The 24,602-nt window shown below is 40.1% G+C and overlaps 1 protein-coding gene across 1 annotated transcript in view; it reads right to left on the reverse strand.

Moving 5' to 3' along the window:
- The window catches only part of FMN2 (formin 2), a 65,282-nt gene that overhangs the window by 15,441 nt on the left and 25,239 nt on the right, over nucleotides 1-24,602 (reverse strand). Inside the window, exons 10-11 of the mRNA XM_018557712.1 lie at nucleotides 10,156-10,215; nucleotides 1,900-2,020 (exon numbers count right to left, since the gene is read on the reverse strand). Of these exons, the coding sequence (XP_018413214.1) occupies nucleotides 1,900-2,020; nucleotides 10,156-10,215 (181 nt within the window). The remainder of the gene's footprint in view (nucleotides 1-1,899; nucleotides 2,021-10,155; nucleotides 10,216-24,602) is intronic.

The following is a 24,602-nucleotide window of genomic DNA, read 5'->3' on the forward strand; positions in this document are numbered from 1 at the left end:
GGAATTCGTTGGCCATGAATCATTTCTTCGCCTCCAAGAAAGGCAATCCATTTAACATATTGTTGTTAAAGGTGATTAATCACCAGAGAAGAAGAAGACAAACACCTGGCCAAACTCTGGCTTCTCAACCGTAGAACCCTTTCTTAAAACTCTTTAACCAAAGACATTACAAACTATACTCCAGAGGACATTAGAATTTTTTCATGAATGTCCCATATTTCTTTTACAGAATTAAAAAAAAATGCTATATCCTAATATAAAACAAAACATTGTAAAATGCTCCTACCTTTAACATTTCTTTCAAGAATATATACTGTATATTTACTTAGTGATATAACTACTCCTATCTTGTTCAGTAAGGGGCCCATGAAAAGTTTAGTTTGCACCTATACTGGTTTACTGGTTTACTGGAATGCTGACAAGCGTTATAACTCCCTAGAATAATATGACTATTTAGAAGCCCACTTGTAACAAAAAAAAATATATACAATGAGGGTACAGTAAAAGGTGAAATGATTTTAAAGAGAACTATGGCCAAACCTTTTTTGGCATTAGTTCTCTTTTGGGTCACAAAAGACCAAAAACTTGCCCACTATATGCTGACAGTGCAGAGCTGCACTGCAGCAGGGAAAGATCCCGCCAATATTGTCAGGATCCACCCCGCTACCTGATTTACAGCCACTAGAGAGGCAGAGCCAGCTGTGCCTGCCCCTGGAGGAACAGAGAGGGGAGGGGGGAAATCCACGTGGGGACCGGTGACTGACAGTCACTGCTCTCTGCTGGGAGAAGATCATGAACTGAGTGATCAGCGGTACATGGTCGCTTAGTTCTCGGTCTATAGAGCAAAAATGTGACAACTGCAGAGAAGGACCACTGCTATCTGTCTCTCTGCAGCGATTTGACAACTCAGCTGGGGGTATGTTGTACCACAGCAGAGAACCACTGCTTTCACACAGAAAGCAATAGGCTTTCTCTGCAGCTTAATGTTTGGACATTTCTACTGGCACTGAGGGATCCTTTATAAGCAATGCTAAAAGTAAGTCCGCCTTCTTTTTTGCTGCACTCTCAATCAGCTTCTCTCGTTAGTTTGCTTGTTAAGCTTTAAAAAATAAATATTAAAGGATATTGGTTGCGACGCACAGCTACTTCAGATTTTGCCTGCTGCAGTTTTGATAAATGACATGTGGACATATTATGTCCTCAATTTTTTCTTTTGCCGGTGGCTTGATGCACAATCAAAAAAATTGTTGGTTGCTTGGTGCACGCTAAAAAACTTTGTTAACAACTACATTTCTTTAGTTGCTAACTAAATTCTTTGCTTACATCTTGCCAGTGGCGTAACCAGAGTTATGGGCGCCCGGGGCAGAACATTTTTTTCGCCCCCCCCATATTATATAAACATCCAGTAGAACTGTACCCCCCACCCCCACACATATATATCAGCTAAGGAACTACAAGTCCAAGCATGCCATCATTGTCCCTGTACACCCCCCCACACACACACATATCACCCAGGGAACGGCAATATCTGGTTGTTGTACAGGGGCAATGAGGGCATGCTGGGACTTGTAGTTCCCTAGCTGATATCTTATAAAGCTGTATTCCACCTGAAAGTACTACAATGCACAATTTGAAATAGCCAATAGCAGGCTGGCTATTTCTCCAAGCTGCTTACATTCACCTGTCAGCTGTGGAAGCTAGCCGGATGCTGTCAGGGGGGTGGATGCTTGAGAGCTACTATTAACTGTCAAGCAACCAGAAACAAGAGTTGTCGGACACCTACCGATCCCCATGGGTGCTGGATAACTGGGAGTTTACTGTATTTATATTTACTTTATAATGTGTACAAATGTGAGAATTTGTATGAAAAATACTCTTGCAACGAGTGTTCGGACATACCGTTCAAGTCTTTTTTAATTTTTCGAAGATCTTTTACAAAGTCTTCAAACTTCATCTGGGAAGCTTGAAAAAGATCTTGAGGTTCTGGCAGTATAAAAAGACATTCTTCTTTACCCGCATTCTGTAAATGAAAACAGCAGTTAAAATGGTAACACCTACAGCAGTTCTTTTTAAATGTTTACCTGTAAACCTGGGCCAACCAAACTAAACATATGATTAAAAAAAAAAGTATAAGGGCCTGTTCACACCAGGTGCATTCAGCTATGTTTATCAACACAGGCTCAACACAGGCTCAACACAAGGGCACATAGCCAACAAACAATTCTTCTCAGGGCCGGTGCACACCTAGGCGATTTATCGCGTGGTTTGAGTCGTGTGATTTCGCGCTAAACACAGATTTGCATTGAAATCAATGGAGGCTGTTCACACCTTTTGTGGTTTGTTGCGCAGACAAAATAGCCTGTTGCATAAAAAGGTACAGGAGCTATTTTCGGGTGGTTGTCACGTGGTTTGGGTCCCATAGACATCTATATGCATTGAAAATCGCGTGACAATTGCACAGTTTTCAAAGAACGGGCGCGCCAACGAAAACGCCTGAAGACCGCTCACCAGCTCAGTCGCCGAGGTGTGAACCTAGCCTGAATGTGTCCTGTTCACACCACACATGTGCAGTGGTGTATGTTGTGTATAAATGCAGCATGTCTGTATTTTTACAAACATAGTTTTACATAGTATTTGAGGTTGAATAAAGACATTAGTCCATCAAGTCCAACCTATTAGGATCTCATTCTAGGAGTACCTGTACCCCTGTATATTACGGTCCCTTAAGAAATCGTCCAAAAGTTTCTTGAACAATTCCACATTATTTGCTGAAATCACCGCCTGTGGCAGTGAGTTCCAGACCCTAACTGATCTTACTGTGAAGAACCCCCTTCGAGGTCCTCTTCGAGTATCATTATTTCAAGCTCTTCTAATATATTTGACAGACTTCTAGCGTTGGTGTACATACATTTAATTCCTCTCTTTTTGTGGGACAAAAGTTTACTACCTTGTTGTTCCCCACTATTTTTATTGTTATTATTCTGCCTTGATTTCGGTCGTCCGTTGGTAGTTATACTTACATGTGCCAACGGATTTCCTATATTGACTGGAGTGAGCCCACTACTATTAACTCCCTTTTTACTACTTTCTATGTTATTAGTGCAATGAATGTCACTATATGTCAATGCAACACAGTGGTTACATGATTTTTTACATGGTTATTGTCACTTTCAATAAAGTTAAAAAAATTAAGTAAACAGTTGTAACAATATATCGCACCACCCTTCACAATGCACACCAGTGCTTGCTGTTATATGCATTATGCAGGCTGGTGTGAACCAGCCCTAAGAGTAATTTTCCTATAGTGAAAACCTTATGTCAAAATGCAGGGTGCTAAAGTTATATGCAAATCTCAAATCTTTCTGTAAAATCCTTTTTTGCCCCACCACCCTTCCTGATTTAAAATCATATGCTCAGTTTGATGTCCAGGTTTATGATAGGTTTACTTCAAATAAATATAAGTTAAAGGTGTTACTCTTTGATTTGAATAATTTCAATAATTCATTAATTCGTACATCTATACTGCAGTGAGTAATGTCAACATTTGTGTACTTATTTCTTCTAAATCTAAACTCAGCTATCTATAATTACTTACGACAAGATCATTTAGGGCTCTAATCAAAAAGATGCCGAAGGATCCAGCCGTAGCTTCGGCTGATCCTTCGGCTAGCTTCGGTTGTGGGAGCCCCCCAGTTCAGTTTCAGTTGAACCTAAGGGCTGCTGCACGGACTATTCACTATAGCCCGTACAGCTCCCGAAGGCAGCCGAGCCGAAGGCATATGCTTCGGCTCGACTGAGGCGAAGTGACAGCCAAAGCGGGCCGAACGCCTCGCAAGTGACAGCTGGGCGGAGCCAGCCGTGATCTCACGGCTGGCTCCGCCCAGTTGTAATGACAGATCAGTGTCCCCAAATGACCCGGGGATGCTGATCTGTCATTAAATAACAACTGGGCCAAGCCAGCCAGTTGTTAAACCTTTAGCCGGGACCTGCTAGAAGACTCTAGCAGGTGATGGCCAATAGGAAACAGTTGGGTGGAGCTACATGTCACTGCTAGCTCCACCCAATTTTTTAAAATTATTTTCTTATTCAAAAAATCTTTATTTATTTTTTTAATGTATTATTTATTTACATTTTTCAACTTTTTTTTTCTTCAACTTTTTTCACTATTTGCTATTCTGCTCGGTACCACGGAGGTATCGTGCAGAATAGCCAAGATGAATGCCACTCGGCGGCATTCGGCTATTCACTTACTGCCGTTCGGCCCTTATGTGAGATGTTGGATGTTGGATCAGCTGAGTCGAAGTCCTTCTGCAAAGCATGTTCAGCTGACCGCAGTGCAGTTGAAGGCAGCCGATGTATGGCTGAAATCAGCCATACTGAGACATAGTGAATAGCCATACTGAGACGTAGTGAATAGCCAAACGTTGTTCGGCTCACTTCACTACGGCTCAGTTATTCACTCGGCTCCCGGCAGCTTAGTGAATAACCCTGTTAATTTTTGGTTCTATGATATAAAAAAGTAGGAAACCTGCTTGCCTTTATTTTCAGAAACAATTTGAATAGATGTGATGGTAAGATGAGCTATATACTGAATGTATCTAACCTAGATGCACAATTTAAAACAGAACGGTAGCGCAGTGAAAGAATCAGTCTGAATGACATTTACTAAATCATTTTTCATAAATCTTAGGATTGGGTTTTAAAAGGTTTCTCTTTTTTAAAGTTTTGGAGAATAAAAAGAATATAAAGAACCTATCATAAGAGAAAGAGCTACGAGTTCCTCATCCTTACATTGCATTAAATCATTGAATGTCTAGCGTGCTTACTAAGTAATGCATCCAGATAATGCGGAATATCGTAAAATATGTTCAGTAAGTCGCAAACATTAATATGTCGCAAGATATGTCGTATTTATTTATTTTGTAACCTGTGTCTATATTAATTATTTATTTGTCTTTTTCAGTTCTTTTTTTTGTTTTAATTCCCGCATTAGCAAAAACCATTATTTTTTTAATTGCTGGAAGACCAACACCAATAAAATGGCATTTAACAGAACTATATGCTACCTACTTTTGACAGTCCAGGAACTTAAACATTTTTACATGAGGTCACAGTGCAGCCCTATGCTTATGACAGGTTCCCTTCAAAAGATATACTGTCATGAAGGAAATGCCTAACTTTTGTTAGTTGCAATACCGAACAAGATCTATGCATTGTGACTTAGAATAAATAAAACAATTATTTTACAGAGGATATGAAGAGGAACAGATATGGAAGAAGAATAGTTATGTGTGAATGTTTGTTTATGTTAGTTCAACATTTAATGCAATAACACATTGTACTCAAAATTAGGCAGGGATGGCTGAGTCTCCAGTGGTGACTATTGTATTCACCCACAGCACCCACATCTGCCTTCATACTCACAGTGACTGCATCTGATAAATCCTGCCTGATTCATTTGATTTTTATATCGACATTTGTCAAGCTGGAGGCTAACAGGGCCACCCATGGCTTGAATTTTCATCCGATACAGTGGAAATCAGCCACAATGTGAGCCGTCTATGTCCAGCTTTAGAATCTGAAATTGGTTCTCTTCTGCACTCTCTTAGTACGGGTCTCCCTAAAGGTGCCCATACACTGCACGATTCTCGTACAAGAATCGCTGAAAATCCCGCGATCGTACGAGAATCGTGCAGTGTATGGAAGGCGTGCGACCGTTTCTACTGTACGGTCGCACGTCTTCCGTCGAACCAGCAGGCTAGAAAACCCGACAGGAATCGTACGATTCTCGCCGAGTTAGTGGCCTGCTGGTTCGACAACTGCCGAACGGGCCCTTGTGCGCACGCGCACACAGCCCGTTTGCAGTCATCGTAAGCCTGCCCCTCATTGCAGTCATCGTAAGCCCGCCCCTCAGGGGGGCGGGCTTGCGATGATCGCAAGTACGATCTGCCTGTCCAAGATGGGCAGATCATACGTTTTTTTAAGTACTTTACAATCCTCGCAAGACAAAAGTCTTGCGAGGGTTGTAGAGTGTATGGGCACCTTAAGAGTTGTATGCTTAGCCCCCTGTTGATTACGTTGTATACTTATGATTGTGTTCCCTGATATGAAGGGAAATTCAATTGCAAGGTTCATGGATGATACCACCATTGCTGGGCAGATTACAAACTACCATGAATTGGGCAGGAATAGAAGGTCTGTCAAGATGGTGCATGGAGAATAACTTTTTGTTCATTGTTAATAAAACAAAAGTACTAATAGTTGACTTCAAGATATTCTTTATCACATATTCCTGTGCTTATAAATGCAGCGGAGGTGGAATGTGTAAATAGCTTCATTTTCTTGGGGACAACTATCACATGGACAGCATATATATTAATTTCAGTTGTAAAAGCTCAGTGACAAAAAAGGTCTCAGCATTTTTTATCAGGCATAGCAGGAGCCCGTGCAAGCACATAGAAGTAGGTAATGAATACATCATATAAACAAATATTAATATATTGCCCTGCTTAAAAATAAGTCAGTTTTGGCCAAAATGTAATGAAAAATTAAAAACAGAAATGATATGGCTAAAAAAGGCCAAAAATTAAAACCCAGCATGAATGATGTGTTAACCAGCTATTAAGCCATCATTAAAGCAAATAGATAAAAACAAAATATTTTAGTTTAATTTACAAAAGGACAGGCAAGTATAGAACATTTTCATTTTGTATCCACAAATCACAAATATACAGTACAATACAAAAAAGAAAACTTTAATTCCTTCTAGGGCTGAGCCCAGGTTTGGACCCAACTTGAGCTCATTAAAACCCAGAAGGAAGATTTTAGTGCTAACCCAATGAGCTGGGTTGCTGCATGTAAACATAAGGGCAGGGTGCTGGTGACATAATTGACTTTACATGGACACATGATCATATTTCGTCGATGACATTGTGTAGTGGGGATAAAAAAAGATTCTGTAATGCACACTTCCTGGCTATGCAATTCTTCTTCCTCATTGCCTCCATTGTAGGTGGAATAGTGTACTTTATACTTATAGCTCCCTCACTTGCACTGGTTTGTGCACACCAGGACTACAACACTTTGTAAAACACAAAGTGGTCTATTCACAAAAGGGTGAAGAGTTTGGAGAAGGCAGGACTGGATAAAGCACAACTAGAACCTAATTGCCTACAGAGAGTAAGATGACAGTTTGACCACTCAAGCATGTCTTGTATGGCTATGGCATTTAATTGTGTTATTTTGATAAGAAGGCTAGTCTTTCCACGGAGTGGGGCAGTTAGCATGGAATGGGAGCACTAAGCATTAAACTGGTCCTAAAACCACAGTGCAACCAATAAAATTCTTGTGATGGAAAATTTTCAGATCGATCCACTGTATACTCAAATATTTGTTGATTGGTCACCTATACTACATCCTAGAGATCATCCAATAGCATACACAATAGAAATGAACAAGCAATTAAGAATCTTTTTTTCACTAATTAGATGCAATATGTAAGAATTTAGCGAAAGTTAATGCTAGTCACATGTTTTGATCTGATTGTACAATATCCTTTATATTTGCTAAAAGCTCTGTAATGCAAGGACTTAACTGATTTAATATAAATCGAATGAATTGTTTAGGTAGGCCCTTGGTGGGGGTAAGATCTCCTTCTGTATTTAATTCCTCCCTGTGCAGTAAATAATTATTCACTTTCAGTGTTTGGAGTGTCCCACTCCTATACTTCCCTACAAGACATCAGTGACTTCAGGAAAAGTACTGTGGACAAGGGCATTAGTTAAAGTACAGTTACAGTATTTGTAAATCTGTTAAACAATAACTTCACTTTTTTTTAAAGCTTACTTTAGATCTACTAAATACACAATTAAAAGTGTTTATCTGTTGATTTTTGAGTAAAAATAACTGTTGATACTGTAAAATATTGCAAGATGACTGTTGGACAATATTGAATAACTTAATGATATGTCGGACTATATGAATTTTAGTAACATACAAGCTATGTATATTTAAACATATCCTCTGCAGGGATTTGTTTTGTTCTATTATGTTTGTTTTAAATCATGAATGTATGTATAATAGTATTTAACATAATACATTTTGAAATTATATTTTAACATATCTCTCTTGGACGGTCATTTACACCCCTCCAAAAACCCTTCCATTTCCTCTATTTGTCTTGAAACTATATAATTAGGGGCAGAGGTGTAAAACTAGGTGCCCACAGGGAGACAACCCAGGATTTAGCAAGATGACTGTTAACAGCCAGCAATGTTCTAAATCCTTGTGTGGACTACAAAACGCCTCCCTTCCCCCCTATGTTATGGATAAGATGATAGGGTAAGTTGTTCTGTAGTCCCTGTCCTAGGGGGACAATGCTTCTCCTCCATAGATACAATATGGTGAATAAACATTGTTAGCTTAGGACAGGAAGTATGTTACTGGCAGGATCACCAGGTGAAAAAAAGTAAAAAAAAAGCTTAAAAAAGAAAACGAATGTAGTCAGCATATTTCATGACTGGTAAGTTGCAACATAAACATTTGTTCTTGGGATTTTTTCTATCCTGAAATGGTTTGTGCACACCAGGACTACAACACTTTGTAAAACACAAAGTGGTCTATTCACAAAAGGGTGAAGAGTTTGGAGAAGGCAGGAGAAGTGAACAATCTAGGACAAATTAGCAGAACTGGAAAGTGAGCTGAATTGGAGAATTTTTCCAAACCAGCTATGTTGTCCTAGATTGTTCACTTTTCCTGCGTTCTCCAAACTCTTCACCCTTTTGTGAATAGACCCCAAAGTGTTGGGAACACCTAACCCCCGGGGAGGGAATTTCAACTCTTCACATTAGTCTGTGCTATCCTATTTTTCAAATCTTTGAATCTATCTAAATACAGTGCCTGCTCATTAAATAATAAACTCAGTACAATGTACTAGAAGAATAGCCTATAAGGAAAGATGCAGAGTTTATAATACTTGGAAAGCAATGCCATCCTGCCCCAAAACCTTGTGAATGCTTGTTTACTTTTAAGAAGGAAAAATTATATGAAACTAAAATGAAGTGAATTGAAAGTTTTTTTTTTTTTAACAATGATCGTGGCAAAAATCACCCAGCCTCATAGTTCTAGCCGACCTGTGACAATGAAACTGTCACACGTCAGCTCAATAGATCGGGAAGTGAGCAAACACATACCGTCGCTCGCTCACTTCTGCATTCTGTCCCTGCAGAGAGCCGTGACTGTCACTCACGGCTCCCTGCAGGGATTCCCCCCCCCCTGTCCGATCCTCCAGCGCTGACTGGAGGACGAATGGGGGAGGGGGTGGGTACAGCCGGCTCTGCCTCTAGATAGGCAGAGCCAGCTGTCAATCACGCAGCTGTGTGGATCTTGTGTCGGGATCCGTCCCGGCTGCAGCGGTCTCAGTATACTGAGCTATGAGTTATGGGAAGACGCTAGTTTATGTCCTCCCGTGACCTTGAGGAGAACTGTGGGGAAAAACACTAAACCCATAGTTCTCCTTTAAGCAGGCTGCTACTTCTGTGATGTCTCTCTAGATAATCCATTGTGCTCATGAAAGTCTTTGTTGTGTAGTAAATATTAATATGTACAAGGGAGGTTATATACATACAGTAGAAAACCAAAAATAAAACAAAACTACACAGTATGGCTTATTCTGCTTGTACTTTATATAACCTACATCTTGGTGGAAATTATACCTGTCGGAATAGGTAAAAGACAACACAATTTAAAAATAATGTATTATAGAAGGAATTTCCGGGTTTTTAACATTAACCTTTGCAGTAGGGCTGACTGCTGAAGGATCGAGGATGTGTCTTCTTTATTTCCGCCCCCTAGACCAAAATGACACTTAACCCCTGCAGTGCAGGGATAGCCTCACTGCAAGGGTTCATTTAAAAAAAATACAATTAAAAAATAAGCTTACTATAATGTTATTTGTTGCCTTAACAGTCTATATTCTGTAATCATAGACCTCATAGGACTGCTGTGTGACCTCCAACATCCTCATATTTTATTTTAAGTGGTCATTGTTATTTCGTACTTACAACATTTGTCATTCGCAATGTACAGTATATGTTTCTTATCCAGGTAAGTGTTATATACTAAACTATTAACATAAAACAAAACATGCATACTTACATCATCAAAATGGCGTAAGTAGTATGAAACAATATATGAAAGCAGGTTTCGGCTGTTATCCTACATAAAGACAAAAGATAGATATAGCATATTATTGTTAACATGTACTGTACTAATTTCTTTAAAACTATTTCACTTTCTTTTTACATTTACTTTATGCTTTAGTGTTGCATTGACTGTTTACTCATTTTCTTACAAAAATATTTATTTCTCTGTAAACAGCTTATAGGAAGACAAATCACAGCATGATCGGACTGCCCTCAGGCATCTTCCAACCAGGTGTATAAGGCAGTTGCACAAGTTTTTCTTGTCTAGCTATTCACTACTTTCCTACATAAATTTAGGCCAGCAGTACCTGCTGCTGCTCCATAGAGATTTGAACATCATGCAATCTGGCCAAAAACAGCTATATTGGGAGACTGTCATTCAAAATCTAAAGGCACCTTCAGCAGCAAAACATTACTCTTTAATTAAATAAAGCTTCAGATGGCAGCAGGATATGTGAACTTGATCCAACTTCCATACAATTGCTTATTTCCCATTAACATGTACACTCATCTTATGCATGGTATGGCACAAGCCTGATCCCCACAACAATTATAACACATGGAATATTGTTATCAATAAAATTGAGATGATGTTTTTGGCAAGTGCTTTTGAACTGTTTTTTTTTAATCAAAGCTTTTTATTAATGTTGGCTGCAAGATCATTTTGTGTATATGTGTCCCTTATGAGAGTGTCCCAAAAATTCTGAAAGCTGAAAAATCTGTTTCCATTAGAAACTACAGTGGACCCCAGGAAAACCAAGCAATCAAGTTCTAAGACCCCAATATACAGTCTTCTATGGTGCGATTCACCTCTGCTCTACACCAAAGTATAAAACGAGTGGTTGGGATACAGTGAACAAATGCATTTGGCAGAGTAATGAGGAATCAGCATGGAGTGCCTGAAAAGGAATGATAAAGTTTTAAAGTTCTGAATTGTGCAGCTTACTAGTGTTATAAACTCAAATACTTACGAATTTACCAAAAACAAATATGTTGTCACGCATAGGGTGTCACGAACGGGGCTCATGGGTTTATACTGGAATCAGTAATGTGGACGCTCTTGCTACACTGACAGGGACACCTAGAGAAGATGGGTGTAAGCTGTGAAGGCTGACAACTCCCAGAGCTGGAGTACTAGAAGGGAGCTGACTGAGGCAGTGGGAGACAGGTTAAGCTGGAAGGTCAAGTTACTAGGCAGGGTGCTGCAAAGCTGAGTAGGTGGTATGGGGTCCCCCACGGTGTGGAATCTAAGGGCCAGCCAGTGTTCACCAGAGCTCCTTATGGTAGAGATGGACTTGGCTGCGTGCTGACCCCAGGTTACAGTCGCCAGGTTCACCCAACTCAGCTAACAGCCAACAATGGTTGACAAGGCCAGAGTTCTGGACAGGCTGCAGACACACATATGACAGACAAAACAAATGACTAGGATTTCCAGGGACAATCCAAAGGATAGGGACAGACTGAAGAATGGGATTTCCAGGGAATATCCAAAGGATAGGGACAGACAGAAAACTGGAATTTCCAGGGACAAGCCAAAGTTCAGGGCAGACTGAAGACAAGGATTTCCAGGGACAAGCCAAAGGTTGGTGCACAGATACAATTCAAGAAATTCAGGATCATCAGCAAACAGGGGGCTCAGCATCTAGCTTAGGAAAGCGTTGCTCTGGTAGCGCAACGTGCGTTGCACTGGGTTTAAATACAGTCAGCAAGAGGGAGGATCCACAGGATTGGCCACATGCAGACTGCACTGAATGGCTGAGAAATTGCATAAGGCTCTATTCACACAGAAGCGGTTGTCCGCGCATATTCGGCCGTATGAATACGCGCGGAGCAACTCTAAACATAAAAACAATGCACTTTAATGTGTATTGTTCAGACTTTTGTGGTATGCAACCACGCGGCCTGTGAAATAGTCCAAGCGCGACTTTTTGACAGATTCCGCACGTTTGCGGCTATGGTAATAGCCGCAAATGAGCGGAATCCATGAAGATGAAAGATTTTAGTGTTTGCGTGCCGCGCAGTCTTCTGCACGGAAAACCGTAAGGGAAACGCAAACGCTATATGTGAATGAAGCCTAAGAAACAGCAGGAGAGGTCCGCCGATGCCTAAAGCTGCCAGACTTGTGCAAGAGCAATTTAGGTACGGAGGACTACAAGCAACAAAGCAACCCTGCATGCCTGCAGAACCAGGGGTGAGGTCTGCATATACTTGTAGAACTATAAGTAACAGCTCAGCTGCAAGTCTGCAGCTGAACTGTGACAAACGGCGTTAATTTACTAAAGGCAAATAGGCTGTTCAATTTGCAAGGGAATTGCAATTTGAAGGAAAGTTTCTCCTTGCTATGGGAAACTTCCCCTGCAAAGTGCAAATTCAGTTGTGAACAGTCTATTTGCATATAGTAAATCAACCCCAAAGTATCTGTCGATGATCAATTTGTACTTCTTAGTAATTTATGTTCTGTTGATCAAGCTCAAATTGCTTTCCATGTAGGAACACTAATAGAAAAAAAGTGTTAATAGTTTATTTTTTATCAATTAACAAAATGAAAAGTAAATGAACAGAAGAATATATATATATATATATATACACACACACACACACATGTGAAACTGGATGGACCTTGGTCTTTATTCAACCTCACCTACTATGTTACTATGAAGAGAAATCCAAGTCAAATCAATATTTTGCGTGACCACCCTTTGCCTTCAAAACAGCATCAATTCTTCTAGGTACACTTGCACACCGTTTTTGAAGGAACTCGCCAGGTAGCTTGTTCCAAACATTTCAGAGACCTAACCACAGATCCTCTGTGGATGTAGGCTGCCTTAAATCCTTCTGTCTCTTCATGTAAACCCAGAAAGACTTAATTATGTTGAGATCAGGGCTCTTCTTAAAGGAAAAGTATGGGGTTAAGGCTTTTCCCCATAGTTCTCCTTAGGATAACGGGAGGACACAAACTAGCATCCTCCTGTCACCCTAGGCTCAGTATACCGCTAGCTGTAGCTCACGGTATACTGAGACGCCGCAGTATACCGCGAGCTGCTGCTAGCGGTATACTGAGACGCCGCAGCTGAAGCGGATCCCGACAATTGTGACTGACAGCTGGCTCTGCCTATCTAGAGGCAGAGCCAGCTGTATCCGCCCCCTCCCACGTCCGTTACGCCAGTCAGCGCTGGCAGATCGGAGCGAGGGGAATTCAGCCCCTCACCTGTCACGGCAGGGAGCCATGACAGGATCGAGAGGTGAGCGAACGCCGGTATGCGTTCGCTCACCTCCCGATCTACTGAGCCGACCTGTGACAGTCTCATTGTCACAGGTCGGCTAGAACTATGAGGTGAGTGAAAAGCACTCAACTCATAGTTCTCCTTTAATGACATTCACTGTTTGTTTGGGGTCGTTGTTCGGCTGCAGAATAAATTTAGGGCCAATCAAGTAAAGTGGCTGGTCGGAAGGTGGTTAATACATGATACTGGTGATCAGCACAATTGAGAGTGTATCTCTCTAACAGGAACACAGACAGCAATGAAAACCAAACAGTGATTCCAACCTCTCTCCACTCTATCGAAATCTACAAAAAGTTTAACTTTTAGTTATACTTTAAAGTTTTTAAAAAGCGTGTTTCACTGTTTAGTATGGAATTATATATGTATATATACTTGCTTATTATATACTCTTGCTGTGCTTCCTGCTTTGTTACACATCTTCCCTGCTTTACTGTTCTTTCTAACAACTTTTAAAACAGAACTCTAGCTTCAACTGTCCCATCAACCTCAGCCTCTGGTGCCTGATAGAAAACGATGCTGCTCTACTATGTATCTCTGAATTTTTTTTTTGAAGGGTATTGTATCAGGCACACTTTCTGTCTTTCTGATGCACAGCCTCCCACAAGACCCAATGACTGTCATAGACAAGCCCCCTGGGCTATGGAAGCTGTCACTTACTGCTGCTATGTTATATGTGGTGCGCTCAAATTCCATAATGCCAGTTTCATCTGGATGAGAAAGAGCTACAGAACCTGCCCCCTTTCTGTTCACACTGAATCATGGTACTCAGGAAATTTTCTCTGCAGCAGCTGGTACACTGTGCAGACTAGTTTCTTATGCTATGCAGTGTTACCTAAAATGCAGTGTTATCTACAATGCAAACACAGTAACACACAACATTTGGTTTACTATCTTCTACTGTTAACATTTAGGCAAATATGTGTGTTTTATATTAGAGAGGCACAATATCTGCAAAATATTAATCACTGTTGCTGAAATTTATTGTGATGAAGAGATGCAGCAGGGCACAGTGCCAAACTGAAGGTGAGCAATGCAGCCAGAGCTGCATTATTTATTTTTAGCTGTACTGAACTTCACTTTTTCAAAATATTTTTTTAAAGGTGCAAGGCTTTAAGGTAAACACTACAATAATAACTCCAAATATGTGTTTACTGGAAATACACTATAGAATTAAACATAAAGCTACACTCCAGGCAAACAGCTAAGTACACAGTCGAAATACAACTATCCTATTTCTTTTAATCCTGTCTAGCCCCTTTTGTGATTCAGACATCTCTGCCAGACAGTACAGCATGGACAGTATTAACTAATTTTTAGATTTTCTATTTAAGCTAAAAGGGGCTAGTGTGATTTCTTTCTTTAGCTTTCCCACTGCAGTCTGATAAGTCTACACAAACAATCTGTGTAGACCACAAATTTCAACTTTATTTTAAATGAGTTGAAGCACAAGTGGCCAGCAAAATAATATGCATTTAGTATAATTTTGTTTGACACATGGCATTTTCTAAAGCTTAATTTTCTACTTGTTGTTCAGTCAGCTTGCATAACAAGTAAATAATATGGTATTCTTTTTTTTTTAAATTTGACAATGAAGCACATTGGAGTGCCAGACCGCTGCCCTGACACAGAATGCAGCAGTCTGGGTCTCCAACAGTCCTATGCTTTCCCTGCACAGTGCTACTGTTAAAAATATTCATGCTCCCTAAGCAGTGTTGTTGACTGGAACATTGTGCAGGGGAATTGTCTGATCACTGGAGACTCAGACCTTAGTGCTGTAAGAGCATTGGTCCAGCTCTCCAGGGCTCCAGTGTGCTGCCAACATCGGGCAGCATTTACAGTATTAAACACATTCACATTGTAAAAATAAAAAAGCAATGGGGGGGGGGGGGGGGGGGACCTTTAATGTCACTTTAAGTTGGGCTTTACACCATTTAACATAGTAGTGTATTCCATTAAAATAAAGAGATGCAGATTTACAAACAGCATCAATTCCAGAATCTGAATGAATACAAGCCTACTGTCATCCCTTGCACATCAGTGCTCAGACTGAGAGACAGACGGACAACACTATTAGCCATTCAGCCTCTGCTGCATGGAACGTGCAGGCAGGATGAAAGAGCAGAGTGAAGACAGTTGATGACCTATCAGTCTGTTGTTGTTTCTGTCTGTTGCAAAACAGTGCCACCCTCATGGCCATCTAAGGAACAAAGGGCCCTGGTGCAAGATTTTATCTTGCGCTCCCCCTCCCAAGATTTTATCTATGGCCCCTAACCCCACAGTGGTTTCTGCACCAGAGGAGCTTACACCCTAATGTCCCCCCACAGTCTCACACTATTATTATACATTTATATAGCTCTAATATATACCACAGTGCTGTACAGAGAACACTGAGCCAGTCACATTAGTTCTGTACAGAGGAGCTTACACTCTAATGCAGAATGGCACCTTGACTTAGGAACGCACTGGGCTCTGGACTTAGTAACTCAGGACTTAGTAACGCACTGGACTCAGGACCTCCGTGAGACCCCACTGAACCCACCTGAGAGCCCAAAAGACCCACCTGAGACCCCACAGAGTCCACCTGAGACCCCACTCAGGCTGGTTGGGATCCTCTTCCCTTACCTGCCATTGCCTGGCCCTGCCCTCCTCCGCCGCCGGATTGACGGGGCTGGGCCCTGGCCTCCTCCTCCGCCGGACCGGCACTGCTGTCAATGGGCCCCCCTGCCTTGGGCCCTGGGGCGGCCGCACCGGCTGCACCACCGGTAGTTCCGCCCCTGCTCTTGGCTTTGTTGTCTGTCAGAGATGTATAAATCACAAAAGTGGCTAGACAGAATTACACATCTTTTGGCAGACATAGGTGTATTTTGACAGTGTATTTTCCTGAATTTAAGATGATCCATTTTCAGTTTAAATATAATTAGTAATATATTACTAATCATTTCACAAGCCTCTTCTACCAATGTAACCATTGTTAACACATTTTCCAAAATCAATAAACATTAACTACCTCCGGGCCGGCCGTAGTAAAAAAACGGCCGGCCAGGAGCTCTCTCGATACTAGAGACCACTAATATTTATAATTGTACCACTGACAATCAAAAAAAAAAACACATCAGTAAAATAGGCAGGGTCAGTCCCAATGGCAGAAAAAGTAAGCACCCACTGTTTGAAATACAAATAATCAAATATATCAATAATAAATTGAATCTTTGTAATTCAGTAAAGGATGGTAAAGCCCTATTACCAGATCACAGCTGCCCGATCTTCCAACACAGCAAGTACACACACATGTAAACCGTAGAAACAAACCTGAAAAATAAGTAAAGCAAAACATTACTATGTGCTGAAAAGGAAATAACGCAGCAAGCACTGCAATAGATAATGAATCTCATTGTGTTCACTAACTATTGGTGTTAGCAGGCTCATCCTCCTAATGTTGTAATCTTCTCTTCAGATGGGAAGTGCGATCACTACTAAATTTAGCAGTCACTTTAAAGTGCATTTTCAACTGATCTGCTGTATGACCCATTTCAGAAAAGTGAACGCTATAAAGAGTTTACATTGTTTACATAATCCTAGAATTATGTTTGGAAATCTTTATTGATCTGTGCGATCCCTCAATTACAAATCACAAGAAAGGGCATGACTGGACAGGGCATAAATAAAACATTTTCATTACTTGCAATCATTTCTTCAGTTAATTTTCTTTACTTGTTATGCAGTCTGATCGCACAACAAGTAAACATATGGCATTGTGTATCTATTTACTCTAAATAAAGTGATTACATTATTGTTATGATTGATTAGAAAAGTTTTATATCATTCAGGTACCATGCATTAAACTATAATTTCGCCTATGAATCTATGCAAGTAAGTAAACTATAATTTTGCCTATCAATCTATGTTGAGCACTGAGAAAAATGTAAATTTTATAAAATGAAATAAAAAATAATCAGAAGGTGTTAAGCATCATAATACTTTTTTTTATTTAAATAATTTTTCCAAGCTAACTTGAACAATGAACAGTCTATGATAAAAAAATATTGAGATGTTTCTGTTTCCAACAGAGGTCTTTTTGAACCCCAAGTGACTGAGATACAGTTTAAGGAAATTAACGGTCCAGGTTAAACTGTAATTATAGGTACAGTATACATTAGTGAAAAAAATTAAAAAGTGGAAAATAATGGTAGTCCCCTGAGTTTGCTTATGTAACTTAGTTTTCAAAAAAGGTATTTTTTTTAAATAAAATAAACAGGACCAAAAATATTTGGCTCTGGTTTGGGTTAAAGTGGTCTTCATTAAACTTCTGATTTAATCAAGCTTGGATTTAATAAAAAAATAAGCATGTTGAATGAAATGGCTGGAAAGTTTAGCTGACAACATTCAACATTTTCTCTGATCATGGTATATGCTGCATTCAGACCTATTCTAAGAAATCATTTAAACTTATGGAGCAGATACTGTTAAAAGCTACCAAAGTTTCTTAAATATTCTTTGGCAGCTTTTTACAGGTTTAGCCATAGACTTAGGAGTGTTATTTTTAATGTGGTCTGATATGGTTCTTTAAAGTTTTGTACAGGGATGCACCAAAGCTAAATTTTTAGACCTAAACCGAAATTAAAAAAATGTGCCAGGCCAAAACTGAAACTAAAGCCGAAAATGACTTTTTTCCAACCTTTTTAAATTTCTTTTTAGTTATTTTATTTTATTATTTTTTTTACTTTACTGTTAAGAGCTTTGGGGAAATATCAGGGGTCTAAACAGACCCCTGATATTTCCCTTTTTTTTATAGAAAAAGTAATTTTTATAGAAAAAGTAATTGAAGACACAGAGTCCTAAATCTCTTTTTCTACAGCCCCTGTTATAAATTAACAGGAAGCTTCTATACTGAGTGTTCCTGTCCATTCAAAAACTGAGGATATAATATCTGTTACTATGTCCACAATCATGAATGAACAAGAAGTAATGTAGAGCACTTCCTGTTCATTCATAACTGGGGACAGAGTAAGCAAAGTATGTCCTCAGTTATTTACAAACACTCAGCGAACAGTACTAACCGTTGAGTGTTTGTACTCCTTCCTGCTCTCCATCCTGACTCACCTGTCACAGAAGGCCGAATGGGTTGGGCGGAGAGCTCAACCTCTTGTGACAGCTGACAAATGTCTCCTCCCCACTCAGCCTCCGGGCAGCGGTCTGCATCCTCTCTGATCCCCACTGCAGACACAGGCAGGGAGAGCAGCGGGGATCGGAGGGGACACAGACTGGCACCCAGTGGAGAGGAGAGAAGCTAGGGATGCACTTTATTTGTGGCCGCATTTTCTGCCGTTTTGGTAATATCTGCATTTTGCTCATAGTACCATTTTGGGCTGAAATGTTTTGGTGGCCTCATAATCTGTCAAACAGGTTTTTTCATACCGACTATGAAACATATATGTTTTCTGTTCAACAGATTTGTACTGTTTAATATATATTCTCTGTTTTACCAGTTGTATTACATTGCGCAAAGTAATTAATTCAAACGTAGTAAACACAGTGTTGCCTGTTTTGTGAATCTAGTAAATTATATCCATTATTAAAAAAAAGTTATTGTTTTCCTGAATTTCTTAATACTCAAGATTACTAAACCCACATATATTGTACTTCACTTTAAGTAAATAATATGACATGATATTGTTTAGGTGATAGCAGTCCTTATTCCTATTTAAACTCAGAGTTTGAGTCTCTTAATTTACAGACAGATCTTTGACTCAAACCAAGTAGTCATATATTATAGATTTATATATTTTTTCCTTCTATCCCTGAAGTAAAAATAACCTGACATTTTCTGACAAATGAATTAGACACATATTAGGTAGAGAAGAATTAAGTGCATATTAGGATAAAACTTTGTGTTCTTTTTTTTTTCAGGACACCACCATAAGAGGTCCATCTCAATCTTAAAGGAGAACTATGAGATGAGTGATTTCCACTCACCTCATAGTTCTAGCCGACCTGTGACAATGAGACTGTCACAGGTCGGCTCAGTAGATCGGGAGGTGAGCGAACACATACCAGGTTCGCTCACCTCTCGATCCTGTCACGGCTCTCTGCCGTGACAGAGGGAGGGGCTGGATTCCCCTCTCCCCGCTCCGATCTGCCAGCGCTGACTGGCGGAACGGACGGGGGAGGGGGCGGGTACAGCTGGCTCTGCCTCTAGATAGGCAGAGCCAGCTGTCACTCACGCAGCTGGGCGGATCCCGTCATCTACGTCGGGATCCGCTCCGGCTGCGGCGCCTCAGTATACCGCGAGCTATACTGAGCTTAGGGTAACGGGAGGAAGCTAGTTTGTGTCCTCCCGTTACCCTAAGGAGAACTATGGGGAAAAACACTGACCCCATAGTTCTCCTTTAACAACATCCCACACTGACATGGTATAATACTAATGTTATGGGTTTAAGATTGACTTGTGCAAATTTCTTGAAGCAAACTGACACTTGTCAAGTTATGGGGCTGTTCAAAGTTAACTGGCTTGCTTGAAGAATTAATATTTTTTAAAGGATAAAAGAGGTCCTGATTGTGTTAATGTTTTGCTCCTAAGAAATAATATATAAGGATTATGTCAGACAATCTCACCAAGATTTCGAATCAATAAATATGATCATAGAAACATGTCTGTGATTTGTTTTTGAAGGGTCATATAGTGCAATTAAAATTAAAATTATTCCCAAACAAAAAGAAGGTATTGATCACACTGCTCAGCTAAAAAGTAAAGGCCCAGCCTTTGTTTTTAATTATCAGCTACTGATAATTAAAAACAATAAATATGAGATTCATCATTTATGTAATGCTTACTGTTTTGGTTTGGTTTGTTTCACTTTCATTTCAGCACATATAATGTTTTATGATAAAGGCATTTCTAGCTTTCACTGAAAAAACAGAAACGTTATTTTAACCCTTGCAATTACAAACAGCCATGAAATCTTGTCTCTGAAATAAGTTCTTTTTTCCGCTTTCCCCTCAACTGAAGTAAAGCACCAAGTACTAGTCATGTTAATGAGTTTTAATTTGCAACATGGGGGGTGTGTTTTAAGAAACCCAGCTGCTGATAATGGCTTGCAACATGCAGAGTATTTCCATCTTTTCAATGAAAGTGGTACATGCCTTTAACAATGTTGTCCCTGACTACAAAGGAAAAATACACTTTATTTTGCATGCAGGGCAGTCCAGTTTTTTAACATATGAAATGTCTGAGCAATAACAAGTAAGTTGGCAATAAAGATGTTTTGTTTATTCCATGTCATTTTGACTGTTTCTTGTTTTCACAAATTACTATAAAGCATTCAAACTCCAAATAATATGAGTCAGAATAAAATGCTTAAAAAATTACACCAATTAGGCATGCTATAAAATGTTTCTATCTATCTTTAAAGAAAATCACAGAATACCTCTCTGCCTCGGGCCTTCCTATGATTTTCAGCTCTGATACAACTAGACCAGATGCCCCCCTAACCATGGGCAAATTCTTCACGGCAGTCAAATCTCTGAAACTGTGTAAAGCATCTGGCCTTGATGGGTACACAGCTAGATATTGTAAAATGTTTGCACCAGTACACTAGCCCCCAAGGTTCGTACATCCCTTTAACTCTATTCTGGAAGGACATAAATTTCCTGCTGACTCCCTATTAGCCCACGCAACAGTAATTCCCAAAGGGGGAAAAGACTCCTCACTGTGCACAAACTATCATCCAATTTCTCTCCTAAATTTAGATCTTAAATTGTTCACCAAGATTATAGCTAACAAGATGATGCCACTCTTACAAACTATCATCCACACTGACACCAATGAGTTTACTCTCTATGGATGCTGAAAAGCCTTCAATAGAGTAGACTGGAACTTCCTGAAGACTACCTTTTGACATATACGCATGGGCAACAATATATGCCGATGGCTGGAAGCCAATTATTTGAAGCCCACAGCTGGGGTCCAGGCTAATGAAGCCAACTCCTCCTTTTTTCCTCTATTCAATGGGACCAGACAGGGTTCCCCTGTCACCCCTTATTTTCTTTCTGACACTAGAACCATTTCTATGCTCGTTCTGGAACAACCCTGACATCATGGGGTTTTAACCACCTGGCACACATCATAAAGTAACAGCGTTTGCAAATGAAATATTATTTTTCATTACCTCCCCAAAAACCACCCTTCCCAAATTAATAGCTAAACTAAATAGATTTGGGAACTCTCTAACTTCAATATTAATTTTCACAAATCAGGAGCCCTAAGTATCATGCTTTCCCCAACCTAACTAGCCAGCCTTGTAGATGACCTTCCATTTAAATGAGAAAAAGACCATATTACCTACCTGGGGACCAATGTTACTTGCCTTGACAAAATATTTGCAGCAAACTTCCCACTCCATCTAAGAATGCTCAAAAAGGACCTGAGTAGGTGGGAAAAGACATCCTACATATGGATTGGTGGGAATGCAATCCTAAACATGCACCTGCTTTCTAGAATCCTCTACCTATTTTAAACCCTCCTGGTTCCCATTCCATCCTCTTTCCTACAATCTTTGCACCAGAAATTCATACACTTTGTTTGCGCCCACCTGCAGATAATGTACAAAATCCTCACTCTATCTAAGGTCTACGGGGGTATGGTATATCTGGATCCCATGGTGTACTATCAGGCAAGGCTATCTGGATCCCATGGTGCACTATTTCTGGATCCCATGGTGCACCTCCCCAAATTTCTAGAATGGTGCAGAAACTCCCCCCATAAACAGTGGATCACCCTCAGACAGGCTAGCTCCAATATTCCCCTTTGTTGTCTCCCTTGGGTGGCAAGCCCCCCATATCAGGACCCTGACAAATTGGGCCATCTTTACGCAGTGTCTGGCACCTCAAGCTTAGTCCAGTCACAATCACTCATGACCCAGATAGTTGGGTATCTGGACTTCACCCAAAGCTTAGGAGATAAATCTGTGCTGTGAGAAGGGAGCTGTGAGCCACCCTCTCTCCCTGACTAACAAACTCTTGATCCAACCTTTAGATTCCTTTGTCCAACCTTTCTTGTTGAAATGGGAGAGAGATCTGCATATTATGCTCATGTCCGACCAAAGAGAAGATGTCTTATACTTTTCTTACCATGCCCCATAGCTTGCAAAATGCAGAACACTAACTACTGTATAAGCTTCGTAATAAATAGTACAGAGTGCCCTCAGTTCTCCATAAGACATTTCCTCAGGCCTCCCACCTATGTTACATAGTTACATAGTATTTGAGGTTGAATAAAGACATTAGTCCATCAAGTCCAACCTATTAGGATCTCATTCTAGGAGTACCTGTACCCCTGTATATTACGGTCCCTTAAGAAATCGTCCAAAAGTTTCTTGAACAATTCCACATTCTTTGCTGAAATCACTGTCTGTGGCAGTGAGTTCCAGACCCTAACTGATCTTACTGTGAAGAACCCCCTTCGCCCCTTGTGCTGGAATTTTTTTTCCACCAATTTTAGGTGGTGGCCTCTAGTTTTTGTAATGGAGTTAATTTTAAACAGTTTATCGCTAATGTTGCTACCACCATTGAACATTTTGTACATGGAGATCATATCCCCCCTTAATCTCCTCACCTCCAATGTGAACATGTTTAAATTTAGTAGCCTTGTCTCGTAGCTCTGGTCCTCCATACCCCTAATTAGTTTGGTTGCCCTCCGGCTGACTTTTTCCAACTCAAGGACATCTTTTCTTAGCACTGGTGACCAGAACTGGACACCGATAGCCAACTGCGAAGTCAGCCCAGTTCTCCAGGAAACCAAAACCTTCCTTCTGACACCAGCTCCGGAGCCACTTGTTAAGCTCCCTCAACTCGCGTTGTCTGCCAATGTGGAGAATCAGAGGGCAACCTATTGCATATTGTTTGGTCCTGCACTAAAATACTTAATTTCCGGTTTGATGTTCATGCAATTATCAAAAAACTCACTGATGTTAACAACCCAGCAGCCTATCTTCCACACCGAACAGGTCTCCCTAAAACAGGCATAAGAAATCTCTCCTCATCCATTTCCTCCATGTAGCTAAACTGTGCATCCCTGCCTTTTGGAAAATTTCCCTATGGTTCTCAGAAATCAGTGAAATTACACATATTGAGGATCTTACAGCCTACTTATTACACTAAGAGGAAGGTTCCATTTAACATTGTCTTACTAGCATCAATATAGAAAGGTTCTGCTGAGTGAAGACCCCCTCTGGCCCAAATTAATGAAGCAACTTACTCCTCCTCCTTAAGTGCATGGAAAAAGCCTGGATAACATCTCTAGAGACCATGCTCATTGTTATTCAGATGTGATCCTTGGAAAAAGGACACGTGATACTTGTTACGATGTGCTGTACTTGTGGAATGATGAAAAAATGTGGTAGGGGGTTCCCATATAGGGTCAAACCAAATAAGTCAAAAACTCCCTGAAAAAAAATCTATTCAAATTAATACAAATTCCCAGGGGTATTTACCATACAAAATATGAAGAAAGGAAGAACTAACCCCCAGCAGGGATGTACTCCCTGGGAATCAATCAAAAAAACATACTTATTTAAAAGTGTGCAAATGTATAAAATGGAAATATACATTTGGAACCTTAAAATTGATGCATCTGTCCTGCTTAATATCTAATGTTATATAGACCCAAATTATGCTGTCTGAAAGGTCTGGCCAGACCATATGTTAAACTCATCATGCTTGATAAAAAAAATCAGTCCCAAATAATATGATGTTATTTACTGACTTCACCATGAAAATCAAACAAAAAACATAAAAATAAAAAACCGCTGTTGAGAGATGTGGAAGCCAATACATCTTATTATACCAAAAAGGTCATTGTACAATCCTGGCTAAAAGTTACAATATACTATGATATACTGAAGTATAATTACAAGCATTTCTTAAGTGTCAAAGGCTTTTATTGACATTTACATTAGGTTTATGCAAATAGTCAATATTTGAAGTGTTGACCCTTCTTATTCAAGATCTCTGCAATTCACCCTGGCATGCTGTCAATCAAGCCCATTCTTGCATAATCAATACTTGGAGTTTGTCAGAATTTGTGGGGGGGGGGGGGGGAGTATCTCGCTGCATCTCGCAC

The sequence above is a fragment of the Nanorana parkeri genome, unplaced genomic scaffold (assembly GCF_000935625.1).
Source record: "Nanorana parkeri isolate BGI_ZX_2015 unplaced genomic scaffold, ASM93562v1 scaffold296, whole genome shotgun sequence".
Lineage (NCBI taxonomy): Eukaryota > Metazoa > Chordata > Amphibia > Anura > Dicroglossidae > Nanorana > Nanorana parkeri.